At 49.2% G+C, this 21,396-nt stretch overlaps 1 protein-coding gene across 5 annotated transcripts in view; it reads right to left on the reverse strand.

The window, feature by feature from the left end:
• LOC133903854 (replication factor A protein 1-like) overlaps positions 1-17,685 on the reverse strand; it is a 28,102-nt gene extending 10,417 nt beyond the window's left edge. For 3 of the 5 annotated variants that reach the window (XM_062345325.1, XM_062345326.1, XM_062345323.1), the window contains exons 1-7: positions 15,357-15,906; positions 15,166-15,273; positions 9,599-9,728; positions 9,180-9,447; positions 8,988-9,090; positions 8,754-8,884; positions 8,593-8,674 (exon numbers count right to left, since the gene is read on the reverse strand). In XM_062345325.1, coding sequence (XP_062201309.1) covers positions 8,593-8,674; positions 8,754-8,884; positions 8,988-9,090; positions 9,180-9,447; positions 9,599-9,649 — 635 coding nt within the window. In that variant the 5' untranslated portion in view covers positions 9,650-9,728; positions 15,166-15,273; positions 15,357-15,906. Of the gene's footprint in view, positions 1-7,974; positions 8,186-8,592; positions 8,675-8,753; positions 8,885-8,987; positions 9,091-9,179; positions 9,448-9,598; positions 9,729-15,165; positions 15,274-15,356; positions 15,907-17,587 lie in introns of those variants that run through there. The other 2 variants (XM_062345327.1, XM_062345324.1) reach the window with 2 other exon arrangements.
• Positions 17,686-21,396: the final 3,711 nt, after the last annotated feature.

The following is a 21,396-nucleotide window of genomic DNA, read 5'->3' on the forward strand; positions in this document are numbered from 1 at the left end:
CAGTGGGAAGCCCCGACAGGGTGCTGCCGCCCGGCGAATGCGCTGCACTTGCTGGCTATTCTCAAGATGCCTCATGGATGGACAAGATCCGAGGGTACTTGAAAGAAAAGTTCCTCCCCGGGGATGATGCCTCTGCTGAAAGAATTGCTCGGCAGTCCAAGCGCTATGCCATAGTAGATGGGGATCTCTACCGGCGCGGCGCAGGTGGCGTCCTCCTGAAATGCATCACCCAGGCAGAAGGCGGCGAGCTTCTCGCTGAGGTCCACGAGGGCGAGTGCGATGGCCATGCATCGTTCCGCACGTTGGTCGGGAAGGCCTTCCGGCAAGGTTTCTACTGGCCTACAACTCTCCAGAATGCTTCTGAGTTGGTTCGGCGCTGCAGGGCATGCCAGTTCCATGCAAAGCTAATTCACCAGCCAGCTCAGGCTCTTCAAACCATCCCCCTGTCATGGCCCTTCGCGGTCTTGGGGCTGGACATTCTGGATCCGTTCCCCCCGAGCAATCGGGGGCTATGAGTACCTCTACGTCACCATCGACAAATTTACCAAGTGGCCGGAGGCGATTCCAGTTGTCAAGGTAACCAAGAACACGGTGCTCCAGTTCATCCGCGGTATCACTAGTTGCTTCGGCATCCCGAACCGGATCATCACCGACAATGGCACTCAGTTCACAAGTGCCCTGTTCGGGGACTACTACGAGGACCTCGGCATCAAGCTCTGCTTCGCCTTTGTCGCTCACCCTCGGAGCAATGGGCAGGTCGAGTGCGCCAATGCGAAGATACTGAAGGGGCTCAAAACCCAGACCTACAACGTGCTCGCAAAGCACGGGAAAGGGTGGATCGACGAGCTGCCTCTTGTGCTATGGGCCAATCGGACCACGCCAAATCGCGCTACCGGGGAGACTCCTTTCTTCCTTGTGTACGGCGCTGAGGCGGTCCTCCCCTCCGAGCTCACTCTTAGCTCCCCTCGGGTGCATGCCTACTCTGAAGGCGAACAGGAACAGTGAAGGCGCGACGACGTCGACTACTTGGAAGAGCGCCGACGGCGTGCCGCCGTCCGAGCAGCCCGCTACGAGCAAAGCCTGTGGTGCTATCATCAGCGTCACATCCAGGCCTGGTCTCTCGAGGTGGGGATCTAGTTCTCCGATGCGTCCAATCATGGGAAGGAAGGAATAAACTATCCCCTATGTGGGAAGGCCCCTTTACCATGATCGGTGTCCCGCGAGAAGGCTCCTTTCGGCATCTACGCAAGTTCTTCCCGTAGATGGCATGTATGTGCTCAGGCCAACCAGGCCGGGGGCTACCAATAACCGGGTAAGTCACCTAGTCTTGTAAAAATTGTCAATACAATATATATGTTATCAATGTCCGGTTCTTATGTCAAAATTTTATTTTTTCTGGAAACCATATGTTTAATCTGTCTGGTGAGATGCTCGATTGTGCAAGAAAAACATGCTCTCTCTTTTTCCCCGTTGATAAAAGAATCCCGATCGGTATGCGTGCGGGCAATTGCCGCTGACCTATGTCTGTCGTGGTAGGCTGTGGTGTTCGGTGTCGCGGCAGTCCCCCGGGCATCACCGTGCCCCTGGGGTTCTCGGGTAATCCTATCGCTCGAGCAAAGAGTAGTCCGGAGCCTAGGCCCCAGGGGCGGGCTGTCGGTGCTCGGTCTGGTCTGTCATACCCGGGCGCCACCGAACCATAGGACCTCTGGGTTATGCCTCTGCCTGTATAGTCCACCGGTCCGGGTATTCGAGAGGTCTCGGGTCGAAAATGAGAGCAGTCTATAATGAGTACCGCACTAACAGAGCGCACCAAGCAAAGAATCTTTCTATTTTCTCAAATCACAGATCAACAACCAAGAGCAAAAGTAGCTCGACCGCGAGGGCCTCAGTGCCCAGGTCGCTGCTCGGGCCTAGGGGTCCTCGGGTGGTCCTACCGCGCGGGCATGAGTAGTTGGGATTGCCTGGCCCCGGGCTCCCCATCACGCTCCCCAGCGCTCGGGCGCTCCGACCGACGGAACCAAGTTCCCGGGCACCCCGAGCTCGGAGCGCATACCTCTCCTGGATCGGTAGGCCGAAAAGCTGACAACTGTCCGATGAGTGGTTAAAGTCATACGAATTTACATTCAGTAAATCTATTGTTCCCGAGTTATCCTCGGGGCCCTCGTATTCTAATATGTTCGGCGAGATGGTCTCCTCGCGCACAAAAACCTGCCCACGTGTCCGCTTTTCCCGGAACGACAGAACGGACAGTAGAAAAGTGTACCGTACGAACGGCGATGTCTGACCAAACTCCTTCATGGTGGTCGTGGTGTTCGGTCCACTTAAAAGGCCCCGAGCACTACAGAGCCTCTAGGGTTCTCGGGTAATCCTACCGCTCGAGCAAAGAGCGGTCGGGAGCCTAGGCCCTGGGGGTGGGCGGTCGGTGCTCGGTCCGGTCCGTCCTAGCCCAGGCACCACCAAACCGTGGGGACTCTTGGTCGCATTTCCGCCCGCAGCGTCTCCGGTCTACTTGTTCGAGTGGTCGCAAAATGGGAAAGCGTTCACTGGCCGTGGCGTGCCCCGGGCTGGATCGACCTATCTCCCGAGCAAGGAAGTTCGTGCCTTTGTCTCTTGACTTAGCCGCTACAGACTCGCGAGGGCTCAGGGGCTGAACGCGCGAAGAAGGTCTCACTACTCGGGCGATGAGTGGTCGGGGTGACTTTGTTCTCGGGGAGGGAAAGGTCGGGCTCGGTCTGACTGAGTACTCCTCGGGACATCAAGCAAAAGGAACAGAAACTTCATCAAGCATCTGAGAGAACACTGGAGTTGCGACCCCAAAGAAAGGCTTCCATTATATTCAAAAAGAAGGGACAGCTGTTTTGATGGATCACTCCTATATTTACATCAAGTCAAAGAAAAAGAAAACTACAAAAGCCTAATCGGAGTCTGAATCGGCAGGCTCAGAAGGTGGCGCGGACTCCTCGCCGCTACTGCCCGCGTCCAGCGGCGGTGGCGCCTCCCGCATGAAACAAGCCGCCACCTCAGCGGCGATGCCCCGTATAGCTTCTCGGGCGGCCTCCTCCTCGGCCTCGACCACCCCTTCCCGAGCTGGCTCTAGCGAGAAGTTCGGGTCCCAGCTCCGGTAGCAAGCCAGGACGTGCTCGGCCACCGCTTGGGCCAGACCACGCCCTTCCCAGACGGCCAACTCCTACACGGCCTGGGGAAGCGCCTTGAGTCGCTGGCTGATCTCCTCGAAGCTGAGGGCGATGTGGCCGATGGTCGCTCGCTCCATCCCCTTCTTGCCCACGTGGACCCGCCCGAGCCCGGCCACCCTCACGGACCTCCGTGCCTGCCGAAGGATGTCTCCCATCATCAACTTCACATTGGTTCGCTCGTTGTTAATGGTCTCGAGCTCATCCTTCAGGATCTGTAGCCGCTCTTCAAAACTCAGTCCCTCGGCCGTGCTAGTCGGGACGACGCCGGGCGCCGAGACTTTGGCTTGCTTCTTCACCTGCTCGGTGAGGGCAGTGAGAGCCTGCTCCTGAGCAGTCAGCTCTGACTCCCATGTGGCTGCCCGCTCCTCCCAAGCAGTTAAGGCCGCCGACGCCTCGGCAGCCTCCGCCTCCCGGTGAGTCAGCAGCTCCTCTCGGGCGTCCAGAGCCATCGCCGTGATGTCGACGTCGGTCTCACGGATCGCGACGTCGTCCTCCTGATGCTGCAGCTCAGTGCGGCGCTGCTCAACCTCGTCCTTCTGGCGGGCTAAGTCTATCTGGGAGGCCTCGACCACCCTCTCACGCGGCAGGATTGCGTCCTCCCGAGCCCACACCATTCTCTCCCTGGCGAGTACCTCAGTGGCCCGCCGCCGCGATATCTCACCCAGGCGGGTGGATTCTTCTTGCTCGGCGATGGCCTCCGCGCGTACTTCCTCCAGGGCCTCCCGCTCCGCGTCTATCGTGCGTCGCTCCTTCTCGTGGGCGGCGCGCGTCGCGACGACGCGGGCCTCTAAAAGGAGGCTGACCTCGGCCAGCCGCTCAATCTCCTCAACAAGGGCAGCGCGGTCCGCCTCAAGTTGCATCCTCTCCCCAGCCACGGCCGCCTCCAGCCGCTCGATCACCTCCCGAGAGCTTCCTGGCACGTCCGAGAGGGGTTCTGCGGCCCGGCTGAATGACGGCCGGGCGCTGGGTCCCCTGCGAGCCCTCTCTGAGGGGCTCGGGGTCCCCGAATGCTGCCACAAAGGCACCACCCTCGACGAGGCCATCCACCCCACACTCGATGTGCTCGGGGCGGGCTCGATCGGCGCTAGCTGCTCGGGCGCGGCCTCTGCCCTCGGCTCAGGGCAGGGCGGCGCCTGCGGCTCTAGTTCGGCCCGCGCGCTCTGCGTCTCCGGCTCCACCAGCGCGCTCAGCTCAGGCACGCTCGGCTCGGGGGCTGGAGCCGGCCTCGGCACCTCCGGCCGTCCTTGGTCTCCGGTGGCGTCCTTAGGCGACCCGAAAGGAAAAAATAGGTCAATCTCCGAACTCACTCCAGGCGGAGCATGCTCGGAGAAAAGGAAGAAACTTACGCAGTCTTCGGTCTTCGGTATTGCCATCGCAATTCCGGGATATTGTACTCCGGGCCCGACGGCTTCGGCCCGGAATCTTCCCTCCTCCTCTTCGCCGAGGGGCTCTACGGGGCCGCCGCGGAGTCCGTCTCTTGCGGCGGGCCGGGTTGGGCACTCGCTGTACACACGCTCCCGTGCCGGCCTTGGCCTCTGGGCTCTGACGCCTGGGTGCCCGTCGCCGGCGGCGGGCCATCTTGGGCACTCGCTGCAGACCCGCTCGAGTGCCGGCCTTGGTCTCCGGGTTCCAGAACCGCAGATGCCGCCCATCGCGGACCCCGCACTGGATGATTGGCTGCCCCGGCCTCCCTCCTTTGCGCTGCCCATCGGCGGCCGCTGCCGCGGAGGCGACGGCGACGACGAGGATGTCGGCGTAGGAATGAAAGTCCGGGGGCATTTCCCTCTGTCCCCCGGTGATGTCGCCGCCCCACTGCCGGCGGCGCCTCCTCCAGCGGCCTGGCGGCTGCTGCCTGCGGCAGCCCCACGGCCTGCCTACGGCCTGCCACCCGTGGCGCTCGCGCCATCGGTCTACGCTGGGCCGCCCGCAGCCCCCTTGTCGCTCGTCTGCGGCCTGCTGCTGGCGGTGTCCCCACCGGAGGTCCTCGTAGCGTGGCCGGTCGCCTCATCCACCCCGGGAATCTGGATAGTCCCGGGGTTCCAGCGCCCTGGCCGGTCGACCAGCCCCTGGGCGTCGAACTCGGGCAGCGTCGCTTGCAGTGCCACCCGATTCGGGTTAGCGCAGAGCGCCAGCTGCTCCCAGGGAAGCTCCGCCCGGGTCAGGTCCTCCACGCCGGTCACCACCCGGAGCAGGCCCCCCAGCGCCGCATCGTCCAGGTCCCACTATGCACCGATCTGGGTCCTGGTGATGTCCTGGGAGCCCGTGTACATCTAGTAGGGCCAGACCTGCTCCCGCAGAGGCGCCAGGCGACGGTGCAGGTAGTCTGCCACCACCATCACCGAAGTAAGGCCGGCCTGGCGTAGGAAGTCAATGCGATCCAGGACCGGCTCCATCCGATTGTCCGTCTGAGGTGGCGCCTTCCACATTGACCTCTGGGGCTTCGCCGCTATCTCTGGCAATGTAAGGCGGTCGTGGGGACTGACATCGACGTAGAACCATTCGTGCCGCCAGTCGTCCCATTTGCTCCTCAGCACCTGGGGAATGTACTACTCCGCCAGGCCGTCCCGCAGCCGGAAATTGCAGCAGCCGGTGACATCAGTGGTGGAGAAACCCCTCTTCTTCCCGGCTGGCCGCAACACGAAGAAATGTGGGAAGAGCGACACCGACGGCAGCACCCCCACGAACATCTCACAGAAGTGGGCAAAGATCGCCAAGGCGACGACCGAGTTCGGGCTGAGGTGCACCAGCTGGATCCCGAACGTGTCGAGGATCTGGAGAAAGAAGGTCGAGAACGGCGGCACCAGCCCTGCCGCCACGAAGGAGGCAAAGAGAACGATCCGCCCTGGCTGGTCCGTCACCGGCGGGAAGCTCACCGGCCTCACCACCGAGGCCTCCCGCTGGCCTTCGGGCACCATCATCTTCCGCACTTTATCCGCCGCCTCCTCATTGATGAACCGGGACTCCGGCAGCACGCTGTCAGGTGTCTTGTCACGGCGGCTACCTCCCACTCTCGGCATTTTGTCAGGGTGGGGGATGAGTTGGAACGGTGGGGGAAGAGAAGTGCGCTGATCGCCTAAAGGAGGGCGAGAGATCAGGAGCGCAAGGAAGAAGAAGACTTGATCGCAAAGATGGCGTAAAGAGGGGGGCGGTTCGCTCCCCTCCTCCTTTTATACTCCAAGGAAATTCAAACGTCGCCTGCCGCGGTGCGCTTGGCGAGACAACTTCCTCGGCCAGCGCAACCGCCAGGCGAATCTCCCTCGGGCCGCGCGGTTGTCAGTGGTTGCTAGGCGCACTATCCTCAATCTGCGCAGTTGCCACGCGCGCCGCCTGCCTCGTTATCACACACCACCCGCCTCGTTATCACGCACCTCGGGAGTCGGCTGGACGCGCGTCCGTTCGGCTCCCCGTTTGGGCCATACCAGAAGCCCGGGCCGGAAAGGCCAGCGCCTAAAAGCGTGCTGTGTGGCGTCGGTGCTGGGTTCGGCCTCAATGACGACGAAGGGCCCATTCTCAATCTCTGGGCCATTGCCTGCCAATGGACCCAGGGGCTGCTGTCGGTGAATCAGGAACTAGGGGTCCCCGAATCCCGAGGCCAGGCCAGCAATCCGCCACGTGGTGCCCTCCCGCGGAGGTCATCTTCGCGAGGTAAAAAAGACTAAGTTCCGGGAGAGGGCGCTCGGGGCCACAGTCAGTGGTCCCCGAGTACCCAGGTTCCCCGATGATCTGCGAAGGCCAAGCAACCAGGAAGAAAGTGCTCGGGAGGTGAATAGTGACCCCGAGCACCCAAGTCCCCCGATGACCAGGAGAACCGAGTACCGGGAGGGGTGTGCCCAGGGCTACGAGCAGTGGCCCCCCGGGCACCCGAGTACCCCGAGGACCCAACGAAGGTAGTTTCGGGAGAGAGTGCTCGGGGCTGCGAGCAGCGACCCCCAAGCACTCGGTTCCCCGAGGATCCGTACAGTCAAGCCCGGGAGAGAGTGCTCGGGCCATGAACAGTGGCCCCCGAGCACTCGGTTCCCCAAGGACCAAGAGAGGGCGTTTTCGGGAGAGAATGCCCGGGGAGGTAAACAGTGACCCCCAAGCACTCGGTTCCCCGACGACCAGGAAGCCCCCCGTCAGTGGCCTCCATAGGGGTCAAGCGATGAGGTGTCAGCCAGTGAAAGGCCCGATGCCGCATTTAAGAGCGCGCGTGGCCTGTTGCCTCCAACTGCTCCCGCCACACTCGGTGTCAGTTCCTGCCATCCTCTGGCAGAAGGGCGTGGTGACATTTAATGCACAGGTCCCATCCCGTGTCATCCGGCACGCCTCAGGATAGAATCGCGAGGCCCGAGGTGTTCCGTCTGCCGCGCTACTGTGGCAGGCGAACAAGACCGGGCGAGCACGCCAGACCGCTCTGTGGCTGCCCGGTGGGCCCTCTCCGCGGCGCCCGTTGCCAGCGCCATCATGACGACTGAAGACCGGGCGCGGGGTGCATTTTCAACCCCCGTCACTTCGCACAGAGGCCATGATGACGCCATTTCCATTTATGGCGCCTTGGAACTTGTGCCCTTCCTTTCGGGGCACGCTACCACCAGCGGGTATTTAAAGTGGCCGGCAGGCACGGACAAAGGGAGTCCAAGACGAACTCTTTCAGAGGTTTGGAGATCGAAGAACACCTTCGTACGAGCATAGAGACCACTGAAGAACAAGGAGCCCGAAGCTCTAGGATAGACAAACATTCTTGTAACTAGCACATTCCTGAGAGACATTCTCAGGGCATTTATAGCATCCACACAGGAGTAGGGTGTTACGCGCAGTGCGGCCCGAACCTGTCTAAAAATCTCCCCAGCGTATTTACTCTTTTCTGCATCAGATCATTCCATCCCACCTGCCATCGCATTTACATCCATTTATTTCTCCGGCAAACATATTCAGAATCATCCCCCCGGTCGAATCTCTAAAAAGGGGTCCCTCAGGATCCCTGCGACAGGAGTTAACCCTCCGACAGCTTCCTATGATCAGAAATTGTTTAAGTAATTGTTAGAAGGTGAAGTTAGTGGCGGAAAGAAAACTGATTCTGATGTATTATTTCAGTGTAGGGGGTAGTATTATTATGGGAAGAATTGCTATTTCAATAGTTAGTATCAAAGATGACATGCATCGTGCATACCGGGAAATCATATGGATCCATTGTTTCTAAATCATGCAGATGCTTATCTTCGGTTGAGGTGGTCCTTGCAGTGGTGTTGTTTGATGTGCAGGAGCGGTGGTACATTTGATTGTGAGCTGTTGGTTGTGAGTGTTGTGTATACACACATGTTTGTGAGTAAGTATGTATTGATGGTCTAAGGGAAAGTGGTACGTAGAATCATCATAACAATATTATATGCTGGTAAGTAGCAGGCAAAGATCTGCATACCTGTTATAAAACTCTTCATCTTCTGGAATTGTGGGGTTAAAATACCAGTGACATGCAGTATTTTCACTTAGGTATTCTTCACCTGTTTAAGTTAGGGAATTAGTAATGAAGCTGTGTAATTGTGAAATACTGATATTTGCTGGGAGTAATGTATTACTCACCTGCGAAACTTTTCATGAGATTGCCGACAACGAGGAGAACAATTGGTTTACCTTCTTCCTCATTATAAATTTCATCAATGGTAAACTCAGCAGCACGTTGTCCCCATAGGGTCAGTTTAACCTCGACATTGCTATGGATAAAGATAGTTAATTCTTAATATAGCTTTGTCTTTTGTATATGTTATGGAATGTAGTGTATTTAACTATATAATTTCAAGGGTGTAGTTTGGTTACCTGAGATCCTTGAGGATTATATTTCTGTTTATAGTGGTAGTTGATTGATTTGGAAGTTGCAGCAAGGTCATGTCAAAAACTTCAGAGATGATGCCAAGGACATCTGCAGTAGGTGTGTGTGTGTGTTCTCTGTAAGATTTGTGGATAGGGAAAGCAGGAAATTATTCAATTTTAGACAGGGATGATACTGACCTAAGAAGTGTCTATTTTCACTAGCGTATTTTGGTAGCTCTGTAAAAGGCGTGAGTTTATAGACATATCTTGGGAATGTTTCTGCCATATTCTTTGCTGGAGATATCTTGGTGTAGCAAGTGAGCTCGATCATGTAAGGCGCATCAACTGGCCTGTACAGAGACTTGGCCCTTGATACTCTAAAACGGCTGATGATGCCACCTTCTTGGACCAAAGGGCTTATAGTGTCTATTTCAGAGCTTGGTATTTCATCATATATGGCATTTCCCTGTGTTTTAGGATAAAAGCTAAGTAGTTTATATTTTTTAAGTAACTATTGTAGGAACATGTGCGCAAATATAGTCAGAGTTATAGATGAAAGGCGTGTAAAGAAACATAGTAGTGTAGTGTATGAGATATATAAAGGAATGTGATATAACCTTTTCATCAACAAGAACAAGGTCTATGTGAGCTATTGGTCCATTGTCCATTTGCGTGAAACACGGACAAACTACCCAGTGCTTATATTTTGGATGGAGCGTGGAGTGGATCAAATGCCATCTTCAAGTCCTGCAGGTTGGACATTGATTCAAAAATATAATCTTGCAGCGGTTATGTTATTATGATCAGTAAGCAGGAAATAAAAAGATAAATGGGTTGTTGTTTTAGTTTGTGGCAGTTAAATATGCGGCTGGTGATAGTAAGCTTAGAACATCTAATGTAATGCAGGAATTTATAATACTCCAGTCATTGATTTTACTATAACAACAAAAAAATTAAATTTGATCTTTTTTAAACCAGAGCAATCAGATGTTCCAAAGATAAACACAATGACTGCATTTTCCTACCAAAACTAAAGCAAGTTGATATGGCATAGCGCATAAGCTACCATGGATTGATTCAATTAGTTCAGTCCCCTACTGAACGTAGTTATCAAGCTAAAGCAAGTTGATATGGCATGTCACACAAGCTATCAAGCTAAAGCAAGCTGACATGTAAGAATTTGGGCTATTATGAAAAAAATGGTAAGCTGTTGGTTGCTCAAACCGATGCAAGAAAAACCATCACAACTGACCTCATTTCCTTGAGGATTGATGTGGTAAACATAGAAATTGTGAAGCAACAGCGACGCAGCCTCTCTGTTGGAATATGTGTATATCACTTGGAAGATTGTTTTGGGGATTAAAAAAAAGAGGGGAAATGGGCTGATTTCTAAGTTTGTGGTTGTGAAATGTGTTGTTGAAGATAATAATCTGACCACGTTTTGATGCCGCTGCAGAATTTGCTTCTATGTGCAAAGTCGGGAAACATAGTTTCTTTGTTTGTGGGGGAATTTTAATCTATTTTATGTGTGAGTACTTGGAGGCAAGGTAAATGACAATACTTCTTTGTAAACTATGTTATGTGTTGTATCAGTACAGATGCCGTCATCATCTTGTATTCATATCTTGAGCCCATGTTTTGAAGTAACATAGGACACTGCAACATACAGTTGACCATGGGTGAAAACAGGTTTTTTTAGGTAGACGCCTACCTTGTCAAGTGTTTGTCCTTGACTTATATTGATGGTCATAGCATAGCAGGCGTTCAAGTATAAAAGTTAGTTTGGGGTTTTTTAATGTCAAACAAATGCAAGGAACAAAGACAACCTGACATGCGTGAGTGCCAACGATTATATGTGCTTCAATGACCATATCACCCATTGTTGTAACTATTAAGCGTGTTCCATTGCATAAACCACCAGATTGATTCAAATTGCGAAGTAACATTATTGGAACTCTTTTTTTAAGGTTTAATTTATGGTGTGGGAAATTGTTTCCATTTAATGAGTTCAAAAACTCAATGGGATACAGTAGATCATATGAGTCATGTACACTATGTGCCTTTGATATTTTGTCACAAATTAGATATTCTTTTTCCTTATCAGAAATAAGAGATATTACATGCGAATTTATTTGATCAGCTAACTCGTTAGTTGGAGTTAATATGGCTCTTGCCTGAAGGTATGAAACATCAAGAAATTTTGTCTCTAAATCTGGGTATATGGCATTTACTAAGCAAGCAACGCTATCATCATTGATCATTAGCAACAAATCATGTGGTATCTTTATCCATGTGGGCTCTAATTCATTGTCATGGGCTCTAATTTTCCTTCACCTAGGTCTAGCACCCACTTACTAAATTCAGCCATTCCTTGTTGGGCTTGTGGGTTTAAATCTGGGGAAAGGAGTCTCATTTTTTTTAATGTTAAAATGGTAACATACTTCCATAGGGGTGAGTTTATTATTGCTGCATTTATGATCTATGCCCTGGTACCACTTTCAGTAACTGGAAGGATTTGCCTTATATGTCACAAGGAATTTTGAATCGAGAGTGAGTTGTTCTGCCACCTAGCAATAGTAGTGATGCGACACCAGAGGAAGCAACTGTAAGCACAAATTTTTTACGCGCTCGCAAGTATGTTACTATGGCATTCCATAAGTAGGTCTTACCAGTACCTCCATAACCAGAAACTAAGAAGAAGGCAAGGGTATTATTAAGCACTGCACTTGTTATGGATGAGGCATGATGTTGTTCATCATTAAGTTTTGAAATCAAATGATCAGATTCAAGTAGTAGCTACTCGATGTTGTATGATAATTCTTCATTTATGAGTCGATTGGTGCATGTTGTCTCAATGCTACCTGTTTATGTGGCAAGTTGTAGTCTCTAATTCTCCCTCCGTTTTTTGCAATCAGAGTTGAAAGGTCATCAAGTAAATAATCTCTCAATTCAAGATCAGTCATTTGATAATTTTGGTTGTTGATAGCCTGTCTAAACCTATACTGGATATCATCTACTAATCCTCGCCAAACTTTTTCAAAGAAAGTGTATTCGTCGTTAACTTCACAAAATAGAAGCATTGTCACAATCTAAGCTGTGTAGAAGTAGCCTAGGTTGCTGCCTCGTCAAAAGCATTATACCATTCCTGATCGTTACCAAGGAGTCCACATGTGTTGCATGCTTCTTTGAACATCGCATATGTAATATCGTTGTATGTTTTAACATCATCATAGTGCACCTTTAACAACCATTAGCAGCATTCTGAGGTAATATCGCTCGTCAACAGATGGGTGTACATAATATAAGCGACCTATGCTTGATCCTATCTTCCTAGGTTGCCATATTCATGATGTTTTATCCCATCGCCACATTGAAGGGAATTCGCAATATGTTAGATTTCTTCTTTGGGGGTATGTTTGGTTGGCCATGAACCATTCGGTCAGCATGTTTCTACACAAGAAGTCTAGGGAAATGATATTGGCTAAATTAGTATCAGCGTTATATGTCATATTGTTTCATTCGGCAAGTGGACTAGGAGTCTTTGCACAGCTGGAAAATGTCAATGGATATCGAATGCGAAGATGCTCTAGCATGCATCTTGTTCGCAAATATAGCGGCAATCTAAGTACTCTTTAACTTCATTTATAGTTTGGGTTTCACTGTCATATGGCGCATCCTGCCCATTTCTTATTCTCTCAATGTAAACATTGTCGCAATCTATACCTTTTGTCACATATTTAAACAAATATTTAATAAAAATGCCTTTGTTACACCACTCTACGTTGATATACGCTTGAAATTTTTTTAGCAAATACATATTGTAGGGGACTATCCATCGGTTGTCTAGCCTTGTATTCCCTTTTTGGATGTATCGGTCATTATCAGGTCTTTTATATATTGTGAAGCCATTTTCATCTACTGTGGTCTTAGGCTCAATAGATTTAGGGTACCCTTTTGAACATTTGCCATTTTTCATGCATGGACTATCTTGATGCTTCTGACCGCATGGAGCATGTGTCATAAGCTTAGCAACTAATGCGTATCCTAAGGGATCAATCTTTGGGTCTGAAATCTCTGTGCTTATATATGAATCAACGAATGCAGGTGTTGGCTGTGAAGTGTCATGGGAGACCCATACAATGATGTGTACATGAGAAAGGCCACGTTTCTGAAATTCGACGGTGTGCAATACTAGGGATGTGAGGATAAATTTCATGTGTTAGTAAGCATAAAGCAATATAATCATTGTTGAAGTTTGAATCAACAGAGAGGAATCCTGGGAAACACGATATGTAAATAGCAGTACGCACTTGCAGTAATAGGCCCAAACACTACACCCTTTTTTATATCTTCTAAACATTCTTAAAGTTTCATGTTGTATACTGTAACGATAATATCAGCTCTGTCTGTTGGCTTTTGGCCTGGCTCAAAACTCAGCGCTTTAGAAATTTTTGGCCATTTTGAATCGCATGTAAACGTCGTGAAGAAATCTGGTGGGCCATACACTCTACATATTGCTATGTCGTCATGATAATTTTGGATCTTGTATCATCTACCGCCAATGTGTGAAGCTGGTAACATAGTTTTGTCAATCTCATTGCCATCTATACAATAGCGACTAATAGCATCAGTTATACCTTGCAAGTTTTCTATTCTAAGTTTAGCTTGGTTCTTAAGTATGTACCATAATCTTGCCTCGTCTATGCAAGAACGGGCATCAACCTTGGCCTGGCTGAATAGAAGACTGTAGCATAGATATGGATTCGGTTGATTTTTTCTATAATACAACATGTAGCAAAAGTAGTCCTGCATTGTCATTTTAGAATGCGCTCTTATACAAGATGGAAAGACACCACTATAGGGTACTCCAATTTGGAATCCGCGTTCACCATATGGAAAGAGAAGAGGATACAGAAGTGGCATGTAAGCAGGATGCAACGCGGATATTTGTTGAAGCTGGCTAGCATGAGTTTGTATCACTATGTCTCGGTTGAATGTGTCCAATGTGAAGTCGCCACAACAAGTATGGCAAGTTGATCGATCGTAGGTAAGTTATATTGTACTGGATCACCTTCTTTCGCGTCTATGATCCTAATAATGAACTCTTCATTGACATTGTACTGGATCACCTTCTTTCGCGTCTATGATCCTAATAATGAACTCTTCATTGACGTGGTCTCTTAGCCTATCTCTTGTAAGCCTGAATTTCTTTGCAAATGGATTGTGGCTATCTAGCATTTTTATTAGATTTTCAATTATCCTTGGGTCCAAAGGGTCACCTGGTCTTTCATCTGGATTGAAAGCATACAATCTAATTCTAACTTCGTTAGCAGTATCATATATGTGCAATTGTATGAACTTAGGAGGACTTCCATCCTCTGGAAGCAGCGATCCAATGTGGTGGTGGACTTGCCCATTAATTTTGAAAATAGGTGGGCCCTGACCATCGTTCATAGAGCAATCTATGTGTGCCACCCATTGATGTAAAGATAAATAAACAGTTGTACTGGTGTATATTTTTTAAAAACTTTTTGGCACGAGCATCACCATTGAATTTAGTCAAGCTATTCAGCAGTTCAGGTCAATTCCTAAATAGTGGTATACAAATATTGCCTCCTTTACAACAAGAATTGTAAATGATACTATTGTTTCGTATGGATGAATCAGATTTTACCCTTTCCCCAAGCCAAAATATCGCATGGCAATATCTACACTTGTAATCAGGTGGGCCAAAATAAGAGCGATGAGGATACGTAGCTGTACAGTCATATATTTGAATTAGAGTGTAGGACATGGTGCAACATAGTTGGACACCGCCATGGAAAAACACGCAGGAGTAGAAATGATTAGTTAGATAATAAGCATGCTAAAAATGTGGAGAACTAATCATTTATTTGCAATAATTGGGGAAAAGGGCATAGCGGGGAGCGGGGAACCAAAAAGGAGGGACGGGGCATTAGGAGACGAAATGATATTACGGGGAGTGCTGGTACATTGTGTTGGACACACATTCCTTTCAATGCGTCAATGTAATCTTGGTTGAACCGTCCACATTCTAATGGTGGCTCGTTGTTTTTAATGGTCCTAGAATAGCATGGCAATAAACATGGCTTAGATAGCAAAAGAATGTACCATTACAAGGCGCAAGAGGAACATAGTAATGCTAGGAATTTATAGTGATCACCTGTTATGGCCAATCTTTGTTGGTCTTGTAATTTTTGATGTCGATGGTGGCATTCAGCTGGGTTCAGAATTAAGGGGCAGTGCTGCGCAGCATCTTCTGCAAGATCGCCTATGGACCAATAACAGCTAGTTATATCTAGGCGCGCAATAAGTTTCGTAGCAAATCTAGTATCGCGTGGTTAAAGAACATACTTCATTTTCTGCGAGCTCCACTCCTAGACCGTGTGGGGTGCAGAGATGAAGGTGCTGAATGTCATCAAAATAGTAGACACGGGAAGCAGATAGAGTGGGGAGGGAACAGGGAGAAAAGGTGGCCAATAGTGCGGAGTTGGTAAGCTTAGAAGCAGCACGCACTAAATACACCAAACAGAGGTAGAATCAAAGAGCGAGGTTGACGAACGCACATGCCGCAGCACCAGTGTCATTGTGCGTTTGAATTGCACATGCCTCCATTAGCTACCAATGGGGAAACATATTTACCCAGGGGCCAATCGCGGGGGGAGGGGGAAAACAAACAGGCAATGGAAAAGAGGCTATGGCAGCTTAAGGCGACGATATAAGGGACAAATGGTAATGAACATTTTTTTTATCGATAGCAAACAGTGAAAATAGTATTTATTAACCAACAGTGTAATGCTTAGCAATGCAAGTTATACACAACACATCGGACGAATAAGGGAAAGATGACACTGCAACTAGAAACTAAGCAAACAATTAAGCGATACAAGCTCCTTCAAGCAATGGTGGGTGTCGGAGGGTGAACTCCTGTCGCAGGGATCCCGAGAGACCCCTTTTTAGAGATTCGGCCGGGGGGATGATCCTGAACGAGCTTGTTTGGGAAATAAGCGGGAAACGGAAATAAATGCAGTGGCTGGTGGGAGATGATCGTCCTAGTGCGAGAAAGATGGGTGCACCGGGGTTTAGACAGGTTCGGGCCGCACGGGGGCATAACACCCTACTCCTGTGTGAGTGCTATATCTATCCTTGAAGGGAATTCTTCAAGGATGTATTTGGTTACAAGAGAGAGCCACTTACAGAGAGCTTGAGGCTCTCGTGTTCTAGCTTGGCTTGAGCTGGTTCGAGCGTCTGCGTCCTCTTTCTTTTTCCCTTCACCTTTTACGTGTTCTCCATCCTTTCCTTTTATAGGCGCGCCGACCTCGACATATCCTGAATGGGAAAGAGGGGGTGCGAGTGCCAAGGTGCCACGGAGAAAGGCGTCATCATTCCGTCTTGGCGAAGTGACAGGGGCGGTGGAAAAATGCGGCGCGCATCCGACCACCCGCCATTGCGGATGCCCTCGGGCGCCATTAAGGGGGCCCACCGGGCAGCCTCAGAGGTGTCCGGTGCGCCCACCCTGTCTTGTTCTTCTGCCAGGGCAGGGTGGCAGGCGGAGTGCTTCGATTCTGGCAACGTTATCCCGAGGCACCCGGATGAAACGGGACGGGACCCGTGCATTTAATGGACCCACGCCCCCCTGCCAGTGCATGGCAGGGTCTGACACTGGGGCGTGGGCAGCTGAGAATGTCAGGATGTCAGGCCGCGCGTGCCTATTAAATGCGGCATTGGGCCCTTGACTGGCTGAAACCCCGACGATGGGACCCTTCGGGTCGTCGGACGATCTTGCGCGAACGGTAGGACCTTCGGGGAACCGAGTCCTCGGGGGCTGCCACGTGCAGCCCCGAGCACTCTCTCCCGAGCACTTCGGTGTTTGGATCATCGGGGGACTACAGTACTCGGGGATAAGTGAGAAACCTTCCGAGCACTTTCTTCCCGGTACTTGGACTCTGTGGATCATCGGGGAACTGGGGAAGGGACTTAGTTTTTTCTTATCCTGCAGGGTGGACCTCGCGGGATGGTGACATGTGGCGGATGACCGGCCCGGTCTCGGGATTCAGGGACCCCTGGTTCCTAATACACCGACAGTGGGGTTGTGCCTTATGTTGATTATAGGACTACAAACCACCATCCCTAACACTTGTACCCATACCTGATAAACATGGAGAGTCAACAGCTATGCTCAACGCAGCAGAAGTTGTCTTTTGTTTTTTTTAAATATTTGAAAGAGATAACCTCTAAAAATTATAATCAACCACAACAAAACTGTATATGCTCTAAAGGTAGGCAACAGCCTGAAGAGCAGCCTGCTCATAAGCGGTTGCGCACCTTGCCTCAACGCATGACCAAAAAAAGAGCTGGCATGGGCTGCTCTGGAAGCTCAACAAAGGCAATTCAATTTCTACCCTACAAAGAATACTTTCATCATCAACAACTTCACAGATCAATAAAGCGTATGGCAAGCGGCATCTAACAACTAACCGCAATAGCTTGTAGGAGGAAGATATAAGAGGCTCCAACGGCAAACATATAGTTATTCTAGGTTACTCTGCCTAAGGGGAGGAAACAGGGTACCAACAGCGCCATACCAGAACCGACGAACAAAAGTAAACTCCAACAGATCTCCCTCTGTTAGTCCTTTGCTGCAATAGGTAGTGAAGCACAGCTCACCCCGGGAGGGAAAAAAGAGGCTTCATTGCGCATGCAAACAAACTTTTTAAAAAAAAAAACTTAGATGTTCAACTGACAAAGCATTCCAGAGACGAAGAGGAAGAACAGACCGGAACGGATCCCCTTTCGCTACTTCGTCGCTGCAACACATAAAGGAGCACAGCCAAAGTAAAAAAAAAAAAAAAAACAGAGAGAGAGTTCAGTTTGTGCTCCATCCCTGTGTACGGGAACAAGCTAAAAGGGGAAAAAAAAAAAAGAAGCTATATATCCAACCAACAGGCAGTAAAGAGAGAATAGCATCAGGCTATAGAGTTTCAATCACAAGGAGGAACAGACAAGCACCTGTCAAAACGAACACAAAGAAATAAGCAAGCACAAGAAGAATGGCCGAGAAATAGCAGATTCGAGTGGATTCCCTTTCGCTACTCCATCGCTCCAATAAGCGTAGCAGCGGGGCATTAGTACAGATTAATCAGAAGGAAGAACAAGCAAACACACGACAAAACCAACACAAAGAAATAAACAAACACAAGCACAACGGCCAGCCACATGAAGGAACCGAAAGTGACGGGCGGAATAAACGGCACACGAGCCAAATATCCAAGCAAAGTTTTTTGGGAAAAGGCCATGAAAACCCTAAAATCGTGGAAAGAGAAATCGATAGTTACAACCAAGCAGCACAAGAAAACATTAGAAAATGATCTGGGGAGGGTGGGCAAAAAAGAGCTAGCAACACCTCCTTTCGATTCCATCGACAAAGAAAGCGACCACCCAAAAAGGGGTAACAAATCAAAGAGGAGACAGGAGGACCAATATGGCTGCAGACGATTAAAAAGCAACCAGCCAAACAACCCAGCCCACCGGGATTCAACACGGACCGCAAGCGCAGGCACAAGCACAGCCACTGACTGAAGCAGCCAAGAGCGAGGAACCAACGTCGGAGGCTAAGAAAAGCAAGAAACATACCTCGCAAGCAACAGAGAGACAAAAAAGCAAAGAGAAGAGAGGGGCAGGGAGCCTGGATAAAAAGCAAAGAGAAGAGAGGGGCAGGGAGCTTGGATCCCATCGCCGAGGGGGAGGTGGGCCGATTTCCGTAGCTAGCCATGATCCGGACACGTAGCGGCACCAGAAGCTTCCCGTGGCACCCACCCCGGTGCGCGCGATGCGCGATGCGCCCAGCCCAGCGCACGCAAGAGCGGCCACAAGATCCAAATCGGGTGATCAACAAAATTTTGGCGACATGGACAGCGCGGCTGGCTGAGAACCGCGCAACAGAGAGACGAAAAAGCAAAGAGAAGAGAGGGGCAGGGAGCCTGGATAAAAGCAAAGAGAAGAGAGGGGCAGGGAGCCTAGATCCCATCGCCAAGGGGTAGGGGTCAGTTTCCCTAGCTAGCCGCGATGCGAACACGTAGCGGCACTGGAAGCTTCCCGTAGCACCCACCCTGGCGCGCGCGACATGCGAAGCGTCCAGCCCAGCACGCGCAAGAGCGGCCGCAAGATCCAAATCGAGCGATCAACAAAATTTTGGTTACATAGACGGCGCGGCTAGGAACCCGCGCGGTTTCATATTAAGTAATAGGGGAATTTGCAAATATCTTTCTGGTTTTTTATTTTTTACAAAGATGTCACTCGAATGATAGTTTTAATGGTATTTTTGTAATTTTTTAGTGATAAATTTACAATAACATCAGGAGTAGTAGTTTCTTTGTAATTATCTCTAAATAATATGCATGCAAGCCCATCAAAACAAGCCTCTATTATTTTTATATTACCGAGTACTATGAATAGTAATGTGCACTATAGTCCCTAAACTTGTGCGGGCACATCACTCGATCCCTGAACTTATAAATTGCAAATTTAGGTATGTAAACTTGTATAAGTATACCGAATGAGATCTAAAACAAATGGGGGTGTATGGTTCGGCTATTTTACGATGTAATCAGAATAAATGCATGGTAACTTTTTTACATAAATTTTTTTTATATCAAGTGGGACGTAATAAAATGACAGGATACCTCATATCGGGCCACTTCAAAGCCAGTAACGCTCCAAACCACCAATTCCTCGTACCGTTGTAAGGACGTGATCCCATCTTTTCACACATGTCACGCGACTACATGGAGTACGTTTGGTCCATGAGATATTTTTCGATGACATATGATCATTCAGTTTTTTTATGGTATTTGGTTAGATGACAATCTGATCAAGGCCGGTCCTGAGGAGATCGAGTGGGACGGTCGCCCTGGCCTCTAAAATCATAGGGTACTTTTCATATACCTGTGTATTATATATATAACAATTCACATGATAATATATAGAACTAAGTCTAAAATAGTAGATAGGTTTAATAGTCTGTATAGTAGGATGCATGTGATCGGGTTCTTTCGATCCATAAAAAATCAAATGACATGTCTGTATACTTAGCCTATTTGGTTATTTGCCTGTTTCGTATTTTATTCTATTCAGATAATCTAGTTTTCTACGTTCCGTGGAACCACGACTCCAAGGCATTCCACATGCGCGCAGCTTCGATCGAGGACAGGCATCAACCATTGCCATATGAGTTTTCATCACTGGTTTTTCTCCTCTATAGTTTCTACTCCACTCAAATGGATCCGACCCTTGCTGAGATCGCACGTTTGAAATAGGAAAAAGTCCCCGCTCGCTCTGGCGATCGATGGGTCCTGCTCCGTTGCACGGTACAGGGGCGGCTCCCGCGTGCGCCCAATCATCACTGTCACAAAACCTGATCGTTCACGCTACCAATCACTGAAGCATGTAGCCAATCAACCACCAGCAGTTGAACCTAGCCATTTAGCAGTAAGCAGCTGCCTACCAGCGCAGCATTTGTGATGTGATGCTGGCACCTGTCAGATAGCTCTAAAACCACACTATGGTTACAAGCTACCTACTTCATGTACTAGTGAGTAACTAGAGCTATACGCAGCAAGTTGTATATATGCATGCAGATACAGCTAACCAAGTGAGTATCTCTACCTAGCTAGCATGTATTAACGCAAGAATACGTACGTGTACTCCGATCTTTTACAATTTTATTCCCGCTAGCATTTATGATAATTTTGTTTCCACAATCATTTACGATAAGCTGGAATAACTGGAATACATCTAATCATCAACTGGAACAACCTAGAATACGTCCGATCGGACGCATTTCAAGTTGTTCCAGCTTACCGTAACAGACGCATTTTAAGTTATTTCAGCTTATCGTAAATGCTTGTGGACTCTACCTGAAATATTATCTTTGCAATTGATATATAAATATTTCAATGTTTATGTTCAATAGGGTCCTATTTTTAGTTTCGTCCCGGACCTCAAAATCTCAGGACCGACCCTGAGTCTGATGAGATGGTTTGAAGAAATATTGTTATAAGAGGTTGGATGAGCCAACACGCCAAAAAATAGTCATTTATATTTTGAATGAGCTTTATCACTATTGATATGGTATATTCTAGTTACTTAGAGTAGATATATTTTGTAGCACACTTTAAATAATATTATCTTATTGGTGATCCGATTATATCATTGTATTCATTACAATTAAATATATAAAACAAGATCTCACGTGATTATATTTTGATAAAAAAATAAAATATATAAAAAACGAGTTTTATAAAATTTTGGCTAAACCCATCCAAATTATATCCCTAACCAAATAAGAAATTAGAGTCTATCTATATTATCAAACTATAAATTAGATCGTCACATC

This window comes from Phragmites australis, chromosome 21 (assembly GCF_958298935.1).
Source record: "Phragmites australis chromosome 21, lpPhrAust1.1, whole genome shotgun sequence".
NCBI classification, from domain to species: domain Eukaryota; kingdom Viridiplantae; phylum Streptophyta; class Magnoliopsida; order Poales; family Poaceae; genus Phragmites; species Phragmites australis.